Here is a 22,352-nt window from a genome sequence, read left to right on the forward strand (position 1 = left end):
TGTCCTCCCTCTTTCTCCTTCCTTCCCTCCATGTTCTTGGTGATGTTGGCACTCACAGGTTGGTTTAGAGTAGAAAGGCACCATTTAATATAGGTAATAGGCACTGGGGAAAAACTGTACCCATGTAACACGTAATGTACCATATAAAAGATAGAAAAGCACCATTTAATATAGGTAATAGGCACTGGGGAAAAACTGTACCCATGTAACACGTAATGTACCATATAAAAGATAGAAAAGCACCATTTAGCAGTCGGGAGTCAGAGAGGATGTCAGGGTGTGTGTGTGCCTCTGCCTGAGCTGTGAGCAAACCACAGCAGCCCCAGAAGAAAATCTTTTAGATAACTTGCAATAAACTGCCTTGAGACCGAACAACAGAGACTGCTGAGCCTTCCTCTGGAAGCTCGGGTTGGAGGAGAGACATTTCCACCACAAAACCTAGGGTGGTCTTCGACACTCAAATAGCAGCACTGGAAGTATCACCCAAAAAATCTCATTTTTCAATACAAAGAACGTGGATGAATAGTGGATAAGAAGTTTTGTGGTGCTCTGTTTCAACAGGAGCACAGCCAGCTGAGAAACACAACTTGCAAAGCTTGCCCAAAAACTTGAAAATCATCCAAGTGTGACCTCCCGGGTGCAAGCAGCCCTGCAGAAGGCCTGGCTGTCACCAAGAAGATGCTTTCAATGCCATCTGCTCTTCTTTGGAAGCCCCAGCTCCACGGGCATGAGACAAACCCCTTTGTTTATCAAACCTGTGCTCCTCAAGGCATCTCCTGGTGCTTGGGTTGCTCCCGGGTGTGCCAAGCCCTGGCACTGCCTCCACTCACAAAGAGCTTTGGGATCCTCGAGGATGAAGAAGAGATGATGATGGTGATGATGTAAAATCATCCACTTTCACTATTTCTACAGATGAAAAGCCAAACTCAAAGTCTGGCTGGCAGCAATCAGCTCAGGAACAGCCAGCCACTGCTTCACTCCAAGATAATAATTGAATAAACTCACAAGAAAGTGCAGTCAGGGATGAAAGCAGTGCCCAGGTGAGACTTCACACACGTGGGGATGGATCAAAGCCCTCCGTGGCTGAGGACACAGGCACTTCCAGAGGCACACATCCCACCTGGGGGTTATGTGGGGTGATTTCTGTCAAATTTCCAAAGAATTTGGCAGCTGCAGCCAAGGATCCCAACAGCCCCTGATAAGGAGCGATCCTCTGACCACTGGAATTGCTTGATGTATGGGACTAATTTGAATTTCTGTATCAGAAATGCAAATTCAGCCCTGGGGCCATTCTCCTGGCTGTGGCTGCTGGCACACACGTGCTCCAGAGGTGAGTTATACGGAAAATAAGAGCGAAACTAATTACTGGTCCCAGCAGCACTGAAGCTTTTGTTGCAGTTCAGAAGGGAAAAGAAACAAAAGACTGGTATGAAAAACCACCAGGGGGACTGGTATTTGTCTTCCATTAGGAAAAGCCTGGCTAAGACAGATCTCCTGCATTCAGGGGAGTGAAAGGCAGTGCCAGGTCCCATCTGTCCTTGTCTGGCATGTGTGTCCAGGGAGGGGCGGGTGCTGGGTGCCAGGGCAGGACTCTCCAAAGCACCCAGTGATTCCTCCCACTGCAGCTCTCACCAGGGCTGGGTGCCCTCCTGGGGTTTGTGAAACACTGATGTGTAAAGAATTTGGAGAATTTCTGGGAGTGAGCCAGGTTTTTAAAGAGAGGTGGTAAGTTATCACCAGCACTGCTCTCTGCTCTCTGCTCCAGCACACCCAGGAGCCACCCCTGATTACTCCATGCTCTGAAAATGAAAAAATCCTGAGAGAGAGAAGAATGTGCTGCCACAGAGACCTTCACCAGCCTGAGCAGGAACAGTCCTGAGGCAGGAGAAGTGGCAGCAGCATCTCTGTGAACCCCAAAACAGGGATGAGAGGTGGTTGGTACCCAGCTCCCATCACGCTGTGCACTGATGGATGGACAGACACACTCCTGGAAGTGCATTTATTCCCAGAAAAACCCATCCAGAGGCTCCTGGAAGTGCATTTATTCCCAGTAAAACCCAGTCAGAGCCCATCTGTGGATATATTTTAATGTAATTTTTATATATTTTTATGTCATTATTTATTTTTATGTTGTTTTTATATTTTTAATGTAATTTTTATATATTTTAATGTAATTTTTACATATTTTAATGTAATTATATCTATTTTTATATATATATAATTTATATTTTTTTAATGCAATTTTATATACCTTATGTACTTTAATGTAGTTTTTATATATTTTAATGTAATTGTTATAGATTTTAATGCAATTTTATATATTTTTAATATAATAGTTATATATTTTAATGTAATTTTTATATCTTTTTAATGTAATTGTTATATATTTTTAATGTAATTTTTATATTTTTATTAAAAGCTACTGTGCCCAACACTGCCTTGTGTGACTGAAGGAGAAACCCACTCTGTGCAAAGCCTGGCAGAAGTGCAAGGGAAGCATTTTCCCCGTGATTGACAAGATAAAGCCTCCCCATGATTGACAGGACAAAAGACTTTTGTTTTCAGCTGATAGGCAACGCAGTCATTTTCTTTAAACGGCATTTTTCTCCCCAAGTCCTTCTGGAAAAAGCACAAAGCACAGGCTGAACCCCAGATTGAGCTGGATTAATTGATCCCCTGCCCTAGGGAGGGGATGACTACCACATTTTCCATGCTCCAGAGCCTGAAGAACCCAAAAAAAATATCGATTATTGGAGAGCCAACCCTGCTGCTGTACCACACACAAGCCCTGTGCAAACAGGAAATCTCACCCTGAAAGCAAATCCCACCCATCCCTCTTTTTCCTACCCTCACCAGCAAAAAAAAAAAAAAAAACAACAAAAATCAATTTAAAAAATCAAAAAATCAAACCACGAGTGTTGTGTGGTGACAAATTCATGTTGGTGGATGTGCTGCACATCCCAAACTCCACAAACTCCAGAAGCCCTGACCCTGCAAACGCTTGCACGGAGAAGAAATTCCATCCAAGAAATTTGGTTTCATTCTTCCCCACCTCAGGAATAGTTAATTATTCAATAATAATAATTATTCAGGAATAACCTTTCCAGCTGTGGCTGCAAAGGGCTGTTAAAAATTGGGTGTCACCCCCTCTGTGTGACCTTCAGGGCTGATAAAAAGTGGGTGTCACCTCATTTATGTGACCTTCTCTATTATTCATTTTGGGGGATGCTACAGCAGCCCAGTGGAAAAGAAGAAGAGTGGGACACAAGTGAGGTTTGCTCCTGATGTGTCTTTGTACAGTCCCCAGCTCTCAGAATAAAATACTCACCAGATTAAATATCATTTAAATTCTATTTAAATTTAAATTCTATTATTTAAATATAATTTTCAATTCCATTTTCAATATCATTATATTGGAATATAATTTTCAATAAATAAAAATTTCGATGAAATATTCCACAAAGCACACTGTGCAAAATTAAAAAAAAAAAAAAACTCAAATAATTTGCTTTTTTAACAAAACTATAGGCTGCATTTCAGCCAAAATTAGGAGTTTTTTTTAAATTAAATTTTAGATTCAGAGTTATTTTAAATTAGAGTTAATTTTTTTATTATTTCTAATAAATAGTTTCTAATATATATAATAGTTTATAAATATATATAATAAATAAGAGTTTATTATTTTATTAAATTAGAGTTTATTATTTTAGAGTTAAATTTTTGATTTAGAGTTAAATTTTAGACTTTTAAATTAGAGTTTTTAAATTAAGAGCTTGTCTGGAGAGTTCAATAAGGTGAGAAATCCCCTTGCCCTGCTGTAACCATTGCTGTGACACTAAGGAAGTTTTTGCTTTGACAGTGAGGAAGATGCACAGATCCATGGGTTATATCAATATTTAGGAATAACACACAAAATCATTCACCCCAGAGAAATCCCACCACGTTCACCTGGAGGGATAAATCCGAGTGAGAACATGGGACAAACCAACCCAACTCTCAGAAAGCAAACCTGCCCGGCCCAACAAATAAAAACTGCAGGTTTAGCACCAAAATTCAGGATTAAAACTCATTTTCCTGAGTCACCAGGAGGTGGGAAGTGCAACCAGCCGTGAGCTGTGAGCTGCAGCCTTCTCCTGAAAAATAATAATAATCCACAACTAAAGGAACAGAAACATTATGGTTTGCCTGTGAGTAATGATTTGGGACAGGGGGAAAAGAGACACCCACGCCTGGTTAATGACACAGCTCACATCTGTCTCCATCACTCTGCATTTCCCCCACAAGTTCATACATATTTAAAAAGGCCAAGAGCTCCATTACTCCTCACTTCTTAGAATATCACAGGATGAGAGTCCATCAGGGAGAGAAAGGCAAAGAAAGCATCACAGAGGGGGGGAAATGTCACTGATTTCATCCTGCTCCTGCCTCTCTGAAGGGGTTTTGGGATGGGTTGGGATGGCATGGCATGGCATGGCATGGCATGGCATGGGTGAGGAGAAGGGATTGAGCACAGGGCTCAGTTTCTCTGGAAGGCCTAACAGGGATCTGCTCTCAGTGTCTTCATTGTTGTCCCTGCAGAATCAGCCTGGAAAAATATGAATTATGAACCAGAGGTCCTTCCAGCAGTGAGGAAAAACCACCCCACTCATTCTGCCCTGGGGTGGCACTTTGGGTTTTTTTTTTTTTCTTTTTGCTTTTGCTGACAACCAAATTCTTCGAGATTTGCTTTTTAAAGAGCAAAAGAGGAAAAAAAAAATTGAATTTTTAGTTAATTTGTGACTCAGAAGGCCAGGCTAACTAAGTTTCCCCATGAGGGCAGAGCTGTAATGGCTTTGTGCTCTTAGTTACCCTCCAGGAGGGCTCAACTTCCCCCTCTAACCCTGAGCCAAGGCCAGCACAAATCCCACACTCAGACTTTGATCCCACCAGGAGCATTTTTATCACCATTCCACGTCAGCTCAGGGGGATGGAGCAGCCTCTGGGGTGTCACAGAGCAGGATGGGCCTCCAGAACGCCTCTGGAATGGAGTCCAGCCCTTGGAAGTGGCTGTGGGGCAGGAGGGACCTGCTGGGCACTGGGAATGCCAAAGCAGCAGTGCCAAAAATCCTTCCTCAGCAGCACAGACTCTGCCCGCCTCAGCTCCTGGCACTACTTTATACAGAATTTATTTTATTGTTTTCTTCCTGCCCACACTCACCATCCGCTGGTGTAAAAACCTGGGTGTTCATTTCTGTTTGCACAATTAAAAATATCAGGGGAGAAATATGAAATGACCCAAAATTGACCCGAAATCCCTCCTGAGCAGCAGCAGCACAGACTCTGCCCACCTCAGCTCTATATTACAGAGAATCCACTGTATTATTTTCTCCCTGCCCACACTATCACCATCCACTCATGTAAAAACCTGATGTTTGTTATATTTGAACCATTGAAAACACTGGGAAGGAGGGAGAATATGGAATTACTGAAATGCCCCAGAGGTTACCGAGGGAGCACAGAACCCCAAAGCCTCATAATGAGAAATTTGTGAAGGAAAAGCTCTGATCCTGCTGCCCTGGCTCCATCCTCCCCTCTGCAAACCACCAGCTCTTCCCAAAGTTCTCAACCCTCACCTCTCCCCAGCCCTCAGCTCCATATCCTTGATTACCAACTCATTTATGCAGGAACCAAAAAAACTTCCCAGCACCAAGACTAAAACACTAAAGCAATAAATATCTGGGTGTTTATATAAATCATCACATAATATTTTGGCCACAAATTGAATTGATTTTTTTTTTTCCTCTGCTTAGGCAGTATTGATGGGGTGATGTTTTTGTGCATTACAGGAATATTTTTTCCCTCTCACAAGGAAATGGATGAAGAAAGTTCTTCCAAAGGCTGAAAGAGGGTAATTTTCACCATAGAATGATGGAATGCTTTGGGCTGGAAGGGATCCTAAAGCCCAACTCATTCCAATCCCTGGGCAGGGACAGTTTCTGATATTCCAGGTTGCTCCAAGGCCACTTCTCAGGGCTCAGGGGATGCAAAGGACTCACAGATAACCAGTACCAAAGTCACCAGCTGCAGTCTGTGCTGGAAATCTTGTGTATAAGCCTTATTTTGGGGGTTTCTGCTAGATGAGTGGACAAAAAGGCAAGGCTTGAGGCCACTTTGAGGCTTGTGATGCTGAACACCATGAAAATGAACAGCACTGCCCTGCAGGTTGGGGAGAGCCTCCATGGAGCTGCATCCTTCCAGCTGGATAAAGGCAGCACTACCAGGGAGTTCACCACACCCAAATTCAGACCAAAAAATAGGAATCAAGGCACAGCAAAACCCCAGCTCCAGAGGGGCAAACCCAGACCCTGTGTTTCCACCCCACAGGGAGGCCCAGACATTGAATTTCTCTGTGTCAGCTCTTTTTTAACCAGGGAAAAGCCAGCTGGGGCAGGAGGGGACAAAAAAAACCCCCACTGGTTCTCCATTAATTTAAAAAACTTATTGCTCCACACTGGTGCATCCACAGGCAGCATGTGCAGCTCTTTTCTCTCTGCCACGCTCCAGCAGCTCCTGTGTCTTTAGGGGCTGGGGTCTCACCACTGCTAACAGGATTTAATTCACCCTCACTAATATTTTATCCATGGTATTAGGTCATGTTTCCCTTTCCACTTGAAAGGCATCTGCAGCTCATTGGCAGCAGTGAAATTAAGAGAGAAATCATTAGAAAAGCACAAGGCCGAGGCCGTGCAAATCGCACGGCGCAGGAGATTATTTCCAAACAATAAAATTAATTGGTGTCATCAGCCACGAGCAGCGACGCCCAGAGAGCTGGCATTAAAAAACATGGAAGATTATTGACAGCCCCGTGCCTCCTCATACATAAAACATTCAATGGCATCATTTTATTTGATTATTTCCCATGCATGAAGGCTCTGCCCTGCACGGGGGGTCAGAGCAGACACAGCTGGGATGGGGATCCCACAGCCAAAAATGGTCTGGAATATCAGGAATTGGTCCTGAGGCTCAAGGCAGAATTAAGCAGGTTGATTTTCACTGAAAGTGGCTTCTTTTGGGCACCTGGGATGCAGGGATTTGCCTGTTGCAGGCATTTCTAGGGAGTACATCCTACTTAGGACTGGCACAACTCATGGAACCAAATACCCCCCCCCCAACCCTTCCAAATTCCAGGTTTCCATCTCCCTGGGCTCTCCCATCCCACCTTGGTGACCCATGGAAACCACACAAACAGGAGCAGAGAATTTTGAACCAAAAAGTGGAAGATTTTGGCCCTGGCTACACTATCTTCCCCTCAATATTCAAAAATTGCTGAAATTTTTGTAAACCCCACTCACCTTAGAGGGCCAGACGAGGTGGGATCATCTGAGCAAAGCAGAGTGAATAGACAGTGGTTTAAAAAAAAATAAAAATAATTAATCCCAAGTCTTGAGAAGGCATGTGTGAATGTGTTTTGTTTTGGAAGAAAAAGAATAAATAGTAGCCTGAAGTCAGGATAATATTTATCCACATGCTTCACTTTGAAGTTGAGCCCTTGTTGACTTCACGTGGTGTGTGCACACACTGAGTCTCCTCGAGGAGAGGCTTTTCTGAAAGCCCAGCCTTGAGCAAGGGGAAGAAAAGAAACTCTTCAAAACCAGGTACTAATGGAGAAAAATAAACCTCATCACCAGGGGAATTACCACTGTCCCTCCCAAATCCAAAGGGGGATTTGAACAGCTTTATCACTTCACCTTCTGCAGATCTGTGGAGCAACCTCTGAGCTTGCAGGTCTGAATTCCGCGGCAGGAAAAGCAAAGTGAGAAGAGCAGCCCAGTAAATCTCCAAGATAAATCCCCATTCTCTTGGCTGCTGCCATGAAGAGGAATTTCTCTCTCCTGACTTTTCTTGGCTGCTGCCATAAAGAGGAATTTCTCTGTCCTACCTTTTCTCCCTGCCATCAACACCTGGGGAGCTCCAGACAGGGGACAGGGACAGTGACAGGCAAGGGATGAGCAGCAAAGTCCTGGCAAACACCACCACATCCAACAGCCCTGCAAAAATGTCTCAGCCCCCCAGAACTGGGGGTTTGTCTCTTGTCTCCAGCTTATTTCTGTTCCCTGAAGCTGCTCCATGCATTTCCCTTCAGTGTTCCTCAAGCAGAAGCCACCAGTGATGGGTGGCAGCTTCTGCCCCAACCTTGGCACCCCAAATCCAAATTTCAGGATCCAAACTACACCTTCATGCACTTTTCACATACCAAGGGGCAGGAAATCAAACAGCCCTGCCTTCCCCCAAACAGAAGCACCATGAGGGTCAGAGCCATCGTTCGTCTCCTTCCTTCCCCCCTCAAATGTGGTTTTCCCCCCAAAATTCCATGATAACCACACATCACAGAAAATCACTGGTATCAAAAACCCTCTTTCACTTCACCCTCTGCAAACAGCAGGAAGGAAAATGTTTCCCTCTCCATTTCTTGCAGCTGTTATCTGTCTCCACGGGTCCTCCAACTAATTTCCTAAATCCTAAAGCAGGATTCTAAATTCCAGCCTGGCACCCTTAATGAACACAACTGGGTAATGTCTCTTACCTGACCTTCCTTTCGGCTGGGTCACTCCTATTTATGGTCATGCTTCATTTTTCCTTAAGTGTGCCCTTGTTACCTCATTTACCCATTTATGTTTCAGAGGAGAACAGGGTAAAAAAATTGATTTAATGGACCTAGAAATAGAAGGGAGGAAAACCACAAAAGAGACACTGAAGAATCTAAAGATCTGCTTGTTCTCCAGACAGTTCCCACCACCAGGAACTTCATTTTCATTGATTCTTCCCTCTTTACAAGCCTTTCTGTGGCGAGGCAGAGCTGGAAAAGCATCTGGGAAGAGTGAAGTGCCTGAAGTCAAACGGGTTTTGGGCCATTTTACACCCTTTTAGACCTGCTGCAAACTCAGGGCTGAGAGGAGCCCAGGCAGGAGCAATCTCTCATTTTCCTGCACAAATCTGCTTCGGGGATCCACCACAAGAGCTCTGGAATCAGAACCAGGTCCAAAGCTGCCCAGTTTCCAACATTACGAACAAAACCTCCTCCCTGGCATTTTTCTTGAAGCCTCGGTCCTGCAAACCTTGCAATTACTCATTAACTTGGTTTTCAGCTTCGTTTTTCAGGTTTTTATGCCCTTGGAAATGCAGAAAAAGCCTGAAGCATTGCACAAGTGCTCCTTTCTCACTTGAAAAAAAAAACCAAAAAAGCACAAAACCTCCAAATACAGCCTTACAGTAGTGCTGGTTTTTAAATAATTCATTTTGAAAGTACCTAAACCACAGCCCCTGAGTCCTCTGCAAGATCATGCTCCAGCCAGGGAGCAGAAGGTCCAGAAGAGCCAGGAACCCCTTCCTTAAGGGACAGCCACGGTGAGAAGGCAAAGGTTCTTTGTGGTGGCCACAAAGAACCACCCCAAAAATCCCTGCTCCCTGCAGGGTTCAGGGCTGGACATGCCCAAAACTCTCAGCCCCACAACTTTCCTGCAAAAAAAGCCCTTTCCTGAGCTTCTCCCCAGAGCTCTGCACCCACAGCTGTCCCAGCCTGTCCCTGTTTAGCCCCAAAAAAAAACTCACATCTGGCAGCTCCCCAGGAGAAACAGCCCTGTGAAAACACAGCTCAGCAGGATGCCAGCAAACAAGTGTTAACCCTTTTCCCTCCCCCAAATCCCTCCTTTTCTTTTCCTTTTCCCATCTCCCGTTGGCTTTTAGGATCAGAGGAACAACCACCATGTCCCAGTTTGGTCCCAGGACGGGTTGGACATTCCATCAATGCACAAATGGAATTTGCCAAGAGGCATTTTAAGAGTCAATTCTTCACACTCCAGTAATTAGAACAATATTATGGGGAAATAAAAAAAATAAAAAAGGTGAGGGGGAGGGCAGGCAGCAGAGCTCCCACAGGGACTTGGCTGGATGAGGAAAAGGGCTGAGCAAACACCCAGAGTCAAGTGAGGCCCCAAGGCAAGAGTCCTTCACAGGATCCCTGCAGGTTGGACTTCAACCAAAGCCTTCTCCACTTCCCAGCTCTCCACGTTCCTATGCAGGAGTGTTTTCAAATGAAACTTCTAATTTGGAGATCAAATATGGGGCTGATGAGTCAGACCCAGCTCCTTCAGTCCCTCATCAAGGTCAGTGGGGTTTTTCTGTTTCCAGGCAAAGCACATTCAATTCAAGGTCCTGCTTCAGACACTCCCAGTGAGTAATAAATCTCTGTTCTTTCACGAAAAATAAATCTCTATTATTTTAATGAAGAAACAGACATTGGAGTTTAATCCCATTGAGCACTCAGTCCCAAAAAATCAGATTCTCACAGAAGAGCTGTCATCTACACCTACAAAAATCAGAACACACCAAACTGTTGCATCATCTGAATACACACAAAATCATCTCTGTTACAGCAGGATGGAACATCCCAGCTGAAAAAGGAAACAAAACCAGACAAACCCAGATGCTGGGGGATCCATCTCTAACACCCCCCTGGCCGTGGAGCATCCTCTCCAGGCAACTCCAGCACCCACACTGGAGCTCCCAGTGCAGAGCCCACACATCCAGCTTCACTGGGGCATTTCCAGAGCCCAGAAAATTCATTTTTTAAAATAAAAACTCATTTGCTGTGTAAGCCTGGCTTGTGTGAGGCCAGCCTGGGAGCAGGGCTGGTGTGGGGGGTTCAGGACAGTGCACAATGGTTACTCAGAGCTGCTGAAAGTGGGACTCAGTCAGTTCAGCTCACATCTGCAGCGAGCTGTGATCTCAGCCCCGCTGCTGGAGCACAGAGGTCCCTTTGATAAATCTCTCTGTACAGGGACTGCAGCACTATTTCCGCATGAAAGAAATATATTCCATTTTTTTTTTCAATAATCTTTGCAGTCCACTGGCTTGGAAGAGCGAGTTTCTCCCTGCTGCACTCCATCAGGCTCAGGTACAGGCAGGGGAGCTGTCTGCCTCTCCAAGCATTTATTTCTACAAGTCCCCAGCACAATCTCCAGTTGTTTTGTCTTTGATGTGTGCCCTGAGCAGAGTTTGTCAGAGGAGATCACCCCCAGAGCCTGCACTCAAAATCCTCCCACTTTTACTCTCAAAGCTCTGTGTAAAGTCTGTATAAGGGGAACAATCTTTCCTCTTTTTGGGCTTTTTTTGTTGTTGTTTTTTTTTCCTTGAGAAAACTCCACAAAGCTCCACTTCTGCATCCCATCTCTGCAGAGATTAAATCACATTTTAAATCAGATGCACAAACCCAAGGGGAAGCTCTGTGGGGTGACATCCACCACATCTCCAAGGGATGCCCAGCACCAGCAGCTCTGGAGCTGTGTCCCTGCTCCCACCAGAGGAGGACTGCCAGGCCTGGCACTGCTTCTCACCACTGCCTGGCACCAAAACTATGCCCAAAAAATGAATTCTTGCCCCAGGATTAGATGGGAAACTCCATGTTACTTCCAGCCTGTTTGCATATCGCTGCTTCCCGAGGTGTTTTTAATTTTTTTCCCCCCCAAAACTGTAATTGCAGGCTGTGAAATCCCCACCATCTGTCAGGCAGGGAGGTGAAATCCCCAGCCCAGCTCCCTCAGCCTCTCCCACACGAGCCTCACTCATTCCAAGGAGTGACTGCAAACATCAGTCAAGCCCACGCTGGCTCAGAAATTCCTAAAATGACAACCAAGAGAGGCCTGGAAGAAGAAATAAGAATCCCTGACAAACATCACAAAGTGCAGTGCCCATCATTAGCTTCACCTATAGCTGCTGCCCTGCTACCACGATTAGGCTCTAATCTCTAATTAGCAGGAACAGAATGATGTGGAAGAGGGGGACCCTGCCTCACATTAACACTGAGGGTGCAAATGAATTTTCTGCAGCACCACCATCTCATTAACTCACCTCATCACCATCTCATCTCCAACCAGGCAAAGGAAAAGCTGGAAAACAAGGGGAAATTGATATTTAAGATACCCTTGCAGGTGACTTGCTCATTCCTGATTTGGAACCAGGCAAGGAAAAGCTGGAAAACAAGGGGAAAATGATATTTAAGATACCCTTGCAGGTGTCTTGCTTGTTCCAGCTTCCCTTGGGATGTTTAGAGAGAAGCTTTTCAAAACCTGCTCCCAGCAAATTGCTCCTGAGATGCTGTGCTATCACCTGGGCGTGCTGCTCCACCCCAACACCCTGCAGCTCCAGGATATTCCTGGAATTTTCACCCTTTCTACCCTCACCACCCCTCCTGTGAGTGCACTCCAATGCCCACACCCATCCTGCAGTGGGCAGGTGGGAGAAATCCCAAAAACCTACAGGGTGTTCTTGAAGAAATATTTAATTTCTGAAGGAAAAAGAGGGAGAAAAAAAGCCAATAATCCCATATCTGGAAGCCCTCCAAGAACAAACAAGCAGCCCATTCTGACAGCCAGTGGAACAAAATAGTCCAAGATGGTTTTTTCTTTCCCCCATGAAGAAGTGTGGGAGGGAGCTGAGGAGCCTCCCCACCATCCCTGGTTTCTAAAGCTGTCCCTGCCTGGCACAATCTCAAGCACAGGAGACTCAGAAGAGAATTCAGCAACAGCAAACCTCACCAAACCCCCACTCTGCTGACACAGGTTTCAACACATTTGTGTCTGCACTGATTATTTACTGAAAAACATGAACGTTTCCCTTCCAGGGAGTGACTTTCCAATGTAAAATACGGATCTGGCAGGAGCACCAAGCACAGCACATCTCAGAGCACCCAAAGCCTGGGACATCCTGGGGACAGGGCATGGGACACCCAGGATGTGTTCAGGTGTGATATTTCAGTGTATTACCTTGTACCCACCCATCTCTGCCCCAGAAAATTCACAGTTTCCTACAGAAGCTCCTTCCCCGTTTGTTTTTGTTTTTGTTTTTGTTTTATTGTGGGGTTTTTTTGTGTGTGTTTCATTTTTTGTTTTGTTTTGTTTCATAGGTAAGATGCTGTGCTCTGAGCACTGGGGATTGTGCAGTTCAGCCATGCCAGAACTTTCAGCCTGGAAGTTTCACTTTTTGCAAAACCCCCCGTTTACACCCACGTGTTAATCTGTTGCTAGAAATGCTAATTATTATTTGTATTATTTGGCCTTGGGACAGTCTCATCATCAGATGCTGAGGGTTTTAATGAAGAAACAGAAGAGCTCATTACAGAATAAAAAATTCCTTTTATTCCAAGAGTCCCTGAAGTGATATTAGCCAGGATGGATTTCCTTCCTCTCCCAGAGCACATGATGCTGAACAGTTAAGCTCAAGTGATGAGAGACACACTCACAGCACCAAGGCACACAAAGCTGGCTTTGCCTGTTGGCATCTTGCGCCCACAGTGATGTTCACTGCATCAAGCCTCAAAAATCCCATGACATCACCAAGAAGGCTCAAATGAAACCACACAATAGCCAGAAATTGTTGGATCACTCAAAAAAAAAAAAAAAAAAAAAAAAAAAAAAAAAAGCCTGGCATCTTCTCTCCCCACTTTTTGGAGACACACTTCTAGGTGTTTTAACACTCACAGTTTTTTTCCCAAGTAAAAAAAAGATCCTTCTCTCCCTGATCTTGTCTAAAATTAACAAAAGAAGAACTCACACAAATTGAGAAGGCACAAGGAAATCAATTTCATGCACATTAAGGATATGCATTTCCCCACGTCCTGATCAATACTTTGGATTCCAAAGCACTTCCACCAACTGCTCGAGGCCTGACTGCAGAATTCTCCCACCAGGACTGTGAGAATTACAAAAGATCCTGCCCACACTTGTCTGATCTGAAACACAACACCCCTTAGTGTGACCCCTTGGAAAAATACTGAGGAAAGCAGCCAAGAAAGGAAAAAAAAAAAAAAAAAAAAAAAGAAGGCAAAACTTCCCAGAATGATCATTTCTGGCTCTTTCAGTTGCACTGAGAAGCTGCACATCTATGAACAGTCTGGAGTTTTGAGTAGGGGAGAAAGGAAGGGGGGAAAGCAGAGAATTTGCCACAACTAAAAGCTGCTCCTGCAGGGAATACCAGAGGGCCACCAGCTGCTGGATTGTGGCATTTCCTTTGGCCCTGGAGGTGACACCAGGGCCACAGGCTGGTGGCATGTCCCAGAGGTTCTGCCCTCAGGCTGCAGTGAAAGATTAACTGGGTTTTATCAGCAATTTGTTGCCTAAGCTCAGATTTGAGGCTGTGGTGCTGTTTCTGAAGCCCTGAACACCCCAAAACACCCCAGAACTTTCAGCACCAACTGCCCCAAGCAAGTGGGAAGATCCAGGCTACCAGGGCAACACCCAGAGCAGGGAGAAATTATCAGGATTTGGAGTGTAAAAATGTCCATTACTGGAGGAGTGGCTGCACCAGCACATCCCTCAGGGCAAACACCCCCTGGGAATGGTCCTGGCATGGCACAGCCAAAGGCACGGCCTGGTTCAGGCTTGACTGGCCCAAAAACTCTGTGTTTTGGGCAAGTTCAGCCTCAGGGTCTCTGCACACACTGCACCTCCAGCACAGCCCCACCAGTGTCCTCAGAGTGTCCCTGCAGCACCCCAATTCCAAACCACGATCTCCCAAGCCCAAATGAGCCCTCAAGCTGGCAAAGGGAGGGAAGAACAAACCCAACTGTGCTGCTCCAGGCTGCTTTTGCCATTTGGAGCACTCATCCCAATGTCCAAATGTCCAGAACAACTCCAGCAAGGTCATTAGAGCAGCACAAACATCACCCACAGCTCCTGCAGTGGGAGTTAATCATCAACTGGTGCAGTCCCAGCCCTGCACAGGCATCCAGGGCTGCCTTCCCCACACTTCCCAGAGCTGGGCATTCTCCCTCAGGCAGGAACTGCAGTCCCAAAGGCTCTGGGAAAAACCCCTGGTGTGGGCTCAGGGTGAATCAGTGGGGATAAAGTCACCAGCATGGGGCAGGCAAGGAGTTAAGTGGGTTTCTTCCACACAATGACACAAAAATCTCGTGGTAGGCCAGTTACTCTACTGCTCCCTTGGGAATTTAAAATATTTTTTAAAATCCACATAAAACATTCTTTCGGAGAATTCTCCTCATTTCCCTCCCCACGCCGTGGTGATGCAGCCATCAGAGATGCTCCCAGCTGCCACAGGATCCCCCTGGGCACACAGCCAGTGCCACAAAGCCATCTGAGGAGCTGGCACAGCCACCACAACATGGGAAGCCCCATCCAGGCTGCCTGGGCTGCTGGGGATGTGTAAAAATAAGGGGCAGGGCTGGGTTGGGACACCCAGCTTGGCTGCCAAGCGCTGCTCTGCTCCCAGACACTATTGCTCCATGCACTCCATGGTGCAGAGAGAAAACACACTGCTCTTAATGTCTTCTTGGCTGCAGGAGGTCAGGGAAAAAAAAAACTGAAAGTCAAAACAAGAGAAGAGGAGCTGCTCCCAGCAGCAGCAGGTCACAGCTGGCACTGGGTTCATAGCAGCCGTACATCCAGAAACTCTGCAGTTCCTGCCTTTCTATATTAATTCCTATCAATCCCTCTCTCTCTCTGCCCAAACTGTGTTAAAAAGGCACCCTTAAAAATACTGCTGCAGGGCTAGAGGCTCCTACGTGGTGTTAGAGATGCTGGAGGGAGGGGAATTCTCAGCAGAGAAACAGAAAGGCCAACCACCAACTCTCGGTTATGAGTCCCTTAAATAATTCTGACAGCACTCCCCACCCTCCTGCCTGAAAGCGAGCTGAAAACGGAGTTTTCTGACTCTCTGGCAGCAGGGTGGGGTGTGGCAGAAAGGGACTGGGGCAGCTGAGCCCCTCCAGAGCTGTCCCAAATGGATGGCAAGGGGGAATCCCTCGCTTGGAAGGTTCTCCAACCACAGCATCCACTGAGGACAGCCTGGATCCCCCTAGAGTTTTCCAGGAGGGATCCACACCAGCCCATCAGCAGGAGGAAGGAGACACCTTCAAACTAAAAAACACCCTGAATATCTGGAGCAATTAGTACACATTTATAAAGGACACTTTTTGCTGTAACTCTGATTTCGCTGCCCCTCCAAGGCAGCTCTTGGCACAGGCTCGGGGCCACAGCAGCCACATCCTCCCCCTGGCACTTCAGCCACACAAGATAAGCCTCCTTTGAGCCCTGCCCCAGCCACACACCAGCAAAAACCTCAGTGGGTTCAGATTTTCAGGTTTTTCTCAGCGGGTTCAATCTTCATCTGAGAGAAGAATTGATCCAAAGCCTGCTCCAAACCCTGCTCCAGCTGTCAGGTGGGTGCAGCTCTCTCTCTGCACCAGAACCAAGAGGAAAACACGACTTTAATCTCGATACCAGCATCTCCTCCTCTTTCAGCTGACCTATGAATCGCTTCCCTTTTTCAGTTTTAGAACAGCAGTGTTTCCTATCTGCGGGGCAGGGGAGGGAAGACCCTTATCTTGCCAAAAAAAGCCTTTTTCAAAGAGAGCAAGAACTTCAAAAGGAATTCAGGACGATTAAATCCACGTCAGGAGGGCAGAGAGGAGCGGGAGGGTAATAAATGGCACGCTCCACAGGTTTATGAATATTTGAACTATATTTCTTTTTTTAAAAATTGTACATTACTGCAAGTTATTTAAAATGAGTAACTCCTTTTAATGAACCTGGCTACCATCACGCTGACTAATAGAGTAATAAAGAGTTTAATCCATATTTATGTACATTTTATGTCATTACATTTGGTGCCAATAAATTAGCAAGTCCAATAAGAGTTTGATTTTATACCATCACTGCTACTAAATGTGTAACAACACACACTACATAAGCACCAGCTTTTTATTTTATTTCTTTTTCAAGAGCCAGGCTGTACTAACAGAGACTGGGCACAGCAAGAATCAGACCCTAGTTAGGGATGAGGCAATATTAACTGGGGTTTTACTCCTGCATCCTGCAGCCACGGAGAAAACACTTCTGCAGATGATTTATGGAGAGCTCTGAGCCACTTTAAAGGGATTAAATATTCGAAAATCATTAATATAATACACCTTTTGAAGGGGCATGGGGAGAAATACAAGCACCAGCATCTCAGGTCACTTCTGCAATTCCCTGCCATGAAACACAGCACAGCCCCCACCTCAGCAGGATTGCTTAATAACTGCACATGGGGGAAAAGAGCTGGCTGTCAGCAATTTCAGCTGGCCATGAGCAATTGGAAGTGGCCTTTGTGCTGCCCTGGGGAGCTGGGGGACACTGCAGACCACAGGAGTGGGATGCATCCATCTGGCAGGAGCCTGAGCGCGCCCATTCCCCGACATCCCACGGAGCCAGGACGGAGTTTCCAGCTCCACTGGGATTCTGGCTGGAGAAACCCACACAGCTCACAATCCCACTTCACCAGCTGTCACCCTGCTGACAGCAAAAAATACCTCCCCAAGCTTAAAAGTCAAGGACAAAGCAAAACCAGGAGCAAACCTGGAGGTGAGGAGCCCCCAGGCAGAGCTGGAAGGGGCTCTGCTGCTCCCGTGGCAGCTCCTCCTTGTAGAAACCCTGGCTCAGGAGCCAAAGGAGTGATGGAAACATGGAAACCTCTCTCAGAATAACAGCTGGGCAAGGCAGGACCGAGGGATCTGATTTTTCATCCTCTTTCAAAGCACCAGTGGTTTTCTAACACTAAAAAACGACGAAGATTCAAAGCCCTTTACGCAGAGGTTGGCACCAAGTCCCTGCCTTTCTCCTCAGTAATTACACTCCAGCAATCCCAAAAGCTGCTGGTAATTGTTGTCCCAGTGGCATTTTGGTTTGGAGGAGAGGAGTAACTCTCCCTGTGGCATCCAGAAAGGAAACACCCAATGCCACTGCACCAAAGCCCCTCTGCAATTAAACTCTCTGTTCCTGTGTTCCATCAGAAACGCCTCCTACATGGTGTAAGCGCCTTGTAACCAAAAAAACACCATTGATCTGAGGAGTGAACAGCTCCAGGAAGAATTTTTTGTGTGTGAAGTCTGTGTTTGGCCAGTGGGGACGTGGATTAGAGACTCCTTTTGCTCTTGCTGTGACTCAAAACGGAAAGGGAGCTCTGGTCAACAGCAGATTTTTCCCTGTTTATTTGCTTTGCCACTGTTGAACACAGATCTGAGGATAATGTGGGAATAAAAGGTGGTGAAGACAATGGGAATGTTTTGACAGGCTTCCAGAGGGATTTAGGGTGGTGCAGAGCTGGACAGCTGATACCTCCACACCAAGCTGATAAAAAAGAAAAAAATTTGGATTTTGTATAGAGAGTCTGTGCTTCCCACATTTTCTACGGTTGGTTGAGGATGACGACAACGTGAAAACAAGCACGATGCAGGCAATAAAGCACATTTGGATCTCTTGGAAGTTTATGACACATTTCTTTCCCAAGTCTCCTTAAAAACCAGCTTGCCCTGAAAAAAGAGGGAGTGGCAAATCACCTCCCCAAGCCACAAAGCTGAATGCACCCCCAAAAAGTGACCAGGGGGAGGGAAGACAAGAAAAAGGAAAGCAAACTGTGCTCATCAGCTGATGTGTTCCAGCAGGGTTTAACACCAGGCATCAGAGGCAGTTTGAAACTGCACAAAGCAAGAGACAATGTGACGATAAAGCAGCATTTTAATTAGTTCCTTCCCCAGCCCAAAAGGTTCCTTCTGTGCATTCATATTCCCAGAACAACAACTGCCTTCTTGTATTCCATAAATCAAAAAAAACCTCATAAAACAAGGCACTGCGACTGCACATTCCACATAATGGTTCAGAAATAAATTAGGCAATAAATATCAAATAATATATCCCCATCAGCAGTGAAAATCTACTTCTTGGATAATCAGAAGGGAAGATGCCTTCCAGCAGCTTATGTCTGGCAGCTCGAAACAGGTAAAACAATACAGAGCTTTAATAAATCTTTTATCGCCTTTTCTGCTGAAGAATATGGCAATTGTCCTGGGTAATGGTTTCCCTGAGCCCTGTATCCATCAGCCCTGATGCAGTTGGTGTCAAAGGCAGAGGATCAGAACAAGAGCCACTTGTCAAAACCAGGCAGAGTTTTCCTTGTTTGATATTTGGTGCCAACCATTACTTACAGCAACACATTTCTGAGAAGCTCAGGGCACTCACTTCGCCCTGCCAAGAAACTCCCTGACCCCACAGACACTCCCTGGCCACTTGACAAAATTCAGAGGTGATTTCAGCAAAGTTATTTTGCTCTGCACAGGTGGCAGCAGATGGGGAAGGGCTGAGCGAGGTGTGGACCCTTTGCAAGGTTTGGTTCTTCTCAAAAACACACGAGTCACATCCTTCAGTCACTGATCCCCAAGAGTTTTTCATCTAAAGCAGAAAACCTGAAGGCTTGGTCACCCTTCACTGAGGACACAGCAGAATCAACCAAAAACAATCCCTAAATACACTGAGAACACAACAGAATCCAAAATACACCACAAGCACAGGGGAACTGGTGCCCAGTCTCAGAGGCTGCTCAGAAAAGCACTAAACTTTTGTATTTTCATCCCAAACCTGGGCACAGCCCCAATGCCAGACTCATCCCTTCCCAGGAGCTCAGCAGTGACTCTCTTACCTTCCCAAAATCCCGCACATCGAAGAGGTCAAAGGGATCAAAGAGGTCGCTGTTCCTTAACCCAAATTTGTCATGGCACACCTTGAGGAAGGTCCGGATGTTCTTCAAGCACAGAAACTGGGGGAGAAAAAGGAGAAAAGGAGGGGAAAAGTGAGCGAGACAGGCACAAATTATAACTGAGATTTTCTGAATTAAATGCAAGAGAAGCGAGCGGGGACTGAGAAACTCACACTGCAAGAGCAGGCAGGGTTTGTTTTTTTTGGTTTTTGGGTTTTTTTGCTGTTTCTGAGGATGTCAGGCTCCCCGTGCCCTGCGAGGGCTCCTGTGCTCTCAGCTGCACACCAGGAGTACAACACCCCTTTGAAAAACAGATTTCTCCCAAGGTAAGAGCTGCAAAACTCAAGCCAGGATTTTTCCCTTTCAAGGCTGAAGGCAAATATAAATTACAGCCGATGTTCCACAGAAGCCCAGTGTCGAACATTTAACCATTTCCATTCAACTCCCTACAGAAGGGACACGTGTTACAGCAACAGGACAAGGGGGAATGGCTCTAAAGTGGCAGAGGGCAGGGTTAGATGGGATGTTGGGAAGGAATTCTTCCCTGTGAGGGTGCAGAAGCACTGGCAAAGCTGCCCAGAGAAGCTGTGGATGCTCCATCCCTGGAAGTGTCCAAGGTCAGGTTGGATGGGACTTGGAACAACGTGGGGTAGAGGAAGGTGTCCCCACCCAGGGGTCAGACTGGATGATCTACAATATTCCTTCCAACCCAAACCTTTGGTTATCCAGCAGGGTTGAATGGCAGAGCAACATCAAGTTCCTCTTTTAAAAAATCCTGTCTTTGGCTACAGCAATAAAAGTCTGTTTATCCAAAATCACCAGGGATTTTGAAGCCTGAGGACTCCAGAGGGTTTTGCTCCTGGCAGCACAGGGTCTAGAGAAGAGAAAACCAAAAATCTGCTTCATTTTTGCATCACCTACATCCTTCATCTGCTGAGCCAGCCAGTTAACTTCCCTTCTTTTTGCATCCTCACTGCAAAATACCTTCAATTTATCACTGTATCTTTAGGCAACTCTTCACTTTTTCAGCAAATTCCTTACAAATACCTAACAAACACGTTAGAATCCTGAGGAAATCAATCCATGAAGGGGGCGAATCACCCCCATGTGATCAACAGGCAGAGGAGCCTTTGGGTGGATTCCCTCAGCCTTGCTTTTGTCACAAAAAAGCATCCCCGAGCTTTCATCAAACACACACCGCTTGCAAACTTCACCCAGGGTTCAAAGAAAAAAAAATAGCTTAATTTTCTTTTAATTAAAAGAATCAAAGCACAGTCTTTGGGGCCATGGTATCTCCACAGAGGCGGCTGGGGATTAGACATGAGGGTTTCCAGCCCTGAATTAACAAAACCACCTCATTAACAGCAGGCTGGTTCACCTGCACAAAGCAAGAAATAACCTTTTACCCTTCTGCCCCACGCCACGGGGCCAGCAGAGCTCCCCCAGCACGGGAGGGTGGCACAGGACAGCCCCATCACATCAGACAAGCACGTGCCAGAGGCAGAAATTGAAAACAAATCTGGTTTTCTAGGGCATTCCTCTATCTCTCATAAACACTGCAGTAAATAAAAGTGTCTAGACTGGGCGGTTTTTGGTTTTTTCTTTTTTTTTCTTTTTTTTTTGGAATTGCTTTACAGGCTCTCTTGCTGACACCAGTTATTTCACAACTTTATCTCCTGGGTCTCTGCAAGAATTTGCACCCCAGGCTGCGTGTGCTGCTGCACTGCAGTCCCATTGATTCCAAAGTTCCAGCGTGTGCTTATTTTAAATCCTTTTAAACCTCCAATTTTGAAAGTTAATGGCACAGGGTACAGCCACAATTACACACAGCAAGATGCAAACTTCCTCTGCAGAACCGCCCTGCCCTTCTGCAGCACTCCCTCCCCTTGGGGAGCACCAAGTCAGAATTACAGAATGGTTTGGGATGTTCAGGTGTCGGAATCTGTGGTATTGATGATTCCAAGATTGCAGAAAGTCTCTAGTCTCTGTCTTTCTGCCCTGCTGCCAAAGCAGAAGTCATAATTCGTCTGTTTTTCAAGGTTGTTTATTCTGTTTATCTCTAACATGTTCTGCTGCCCTGCCGCAGCTCTGTCCTGCAGGGCAGCGTGTGGGGCTCTGCCCTCAGTGGGATGGTACAAACATTAAATACCACAAACTGCCTGTGCTGGATTTACAATAACGTGCCAATATCTGTCACCTACGTTGGACAGTGTGTCCCCAGCCTGAACCAACAGAAAAATGCCAACACCACAGTGAAACATGGAGGGCATGAAGAAGGAGAAAAAGGACAAGACACACCCAATTTCCTCCATCTTGTCCCCTCTGAACCCCTAATCTAGAAACCTAAAATTTTACTTTTGTACCCGTGCCACACTTAATTATCACTTATATCAAACACTCAGAGCTTGTAATTCATCCTGTAAGATTGAAAACTCTTTTCCATGGACAGAGATCACCGACAGTGTCTCTGGGGGCTCTGTCCAGGGGGGTTCCTGACCCCTGCCAGGGTCTCAGACCTGCCAGGGCAGCCAGAGGGAAGCTCAGGATTCCCACATTCAGGATTATCCATTTCCAGCCCCCTGCCATGGGCAGGGACACCTTCCACTATCCCAGTTTGCTCCAAGCCCTGTCCAGCCTGGCCTTGGGCACTGCCGTGGATGGGGCAGCCACAGCTGCTCTGGGAAACCTGTGCCAGGGAAGGAGCCAAAGGCCAAAAGTGACATTCCTCATCCAATTCAGACATGGAAACCCCTCACCACAGCTGGTGAATGAGTAGGAGGCACTGCCACAGC

General features: G+C 46.1%; 1 protein-coding gene across 7 annotated transcripts in view; it reads right to left on the reverse strand.

Moving 5' to 3' along the window:
* Positions 1-22,352, reverse strand: part of VAV2 (vav guanine nucleotide exchange factor 2) — a 116,203-nt gene that overhangs the window by 71,472 nt on the left and 22,379 nt on the right. For all 7 annotated transcript variants that reach the window (XM_012578325.5, XM_030286364.4, XM_012578327.5 and 4 more), the window contains exon 2: positions 19,504-19,620. In XM_012578325.5, the coding sequence (XP_012433779.3) occupies positions 19,504-19,620 (117 nt within the window). The remainder of the gene's footprint in view (positions 1-19,503; positions 19,621-22,352) is intronic.

The sequence above is a fragment of the Taeniopygia guttata genome, chromosome 17, assembly GCF_048771995.1.
Source record: "Taeniopygia guttata chromosome 17, bTaeGut7.mat, whole genome shotgun sequence".
Taxonomy (NCBI): domain Eukaryota; kingdom Metazoa; phylum Chordata; class Aves; order Passeriformes; family Estrildidae; genus Taeniopygia; species Taeniopygia guttata.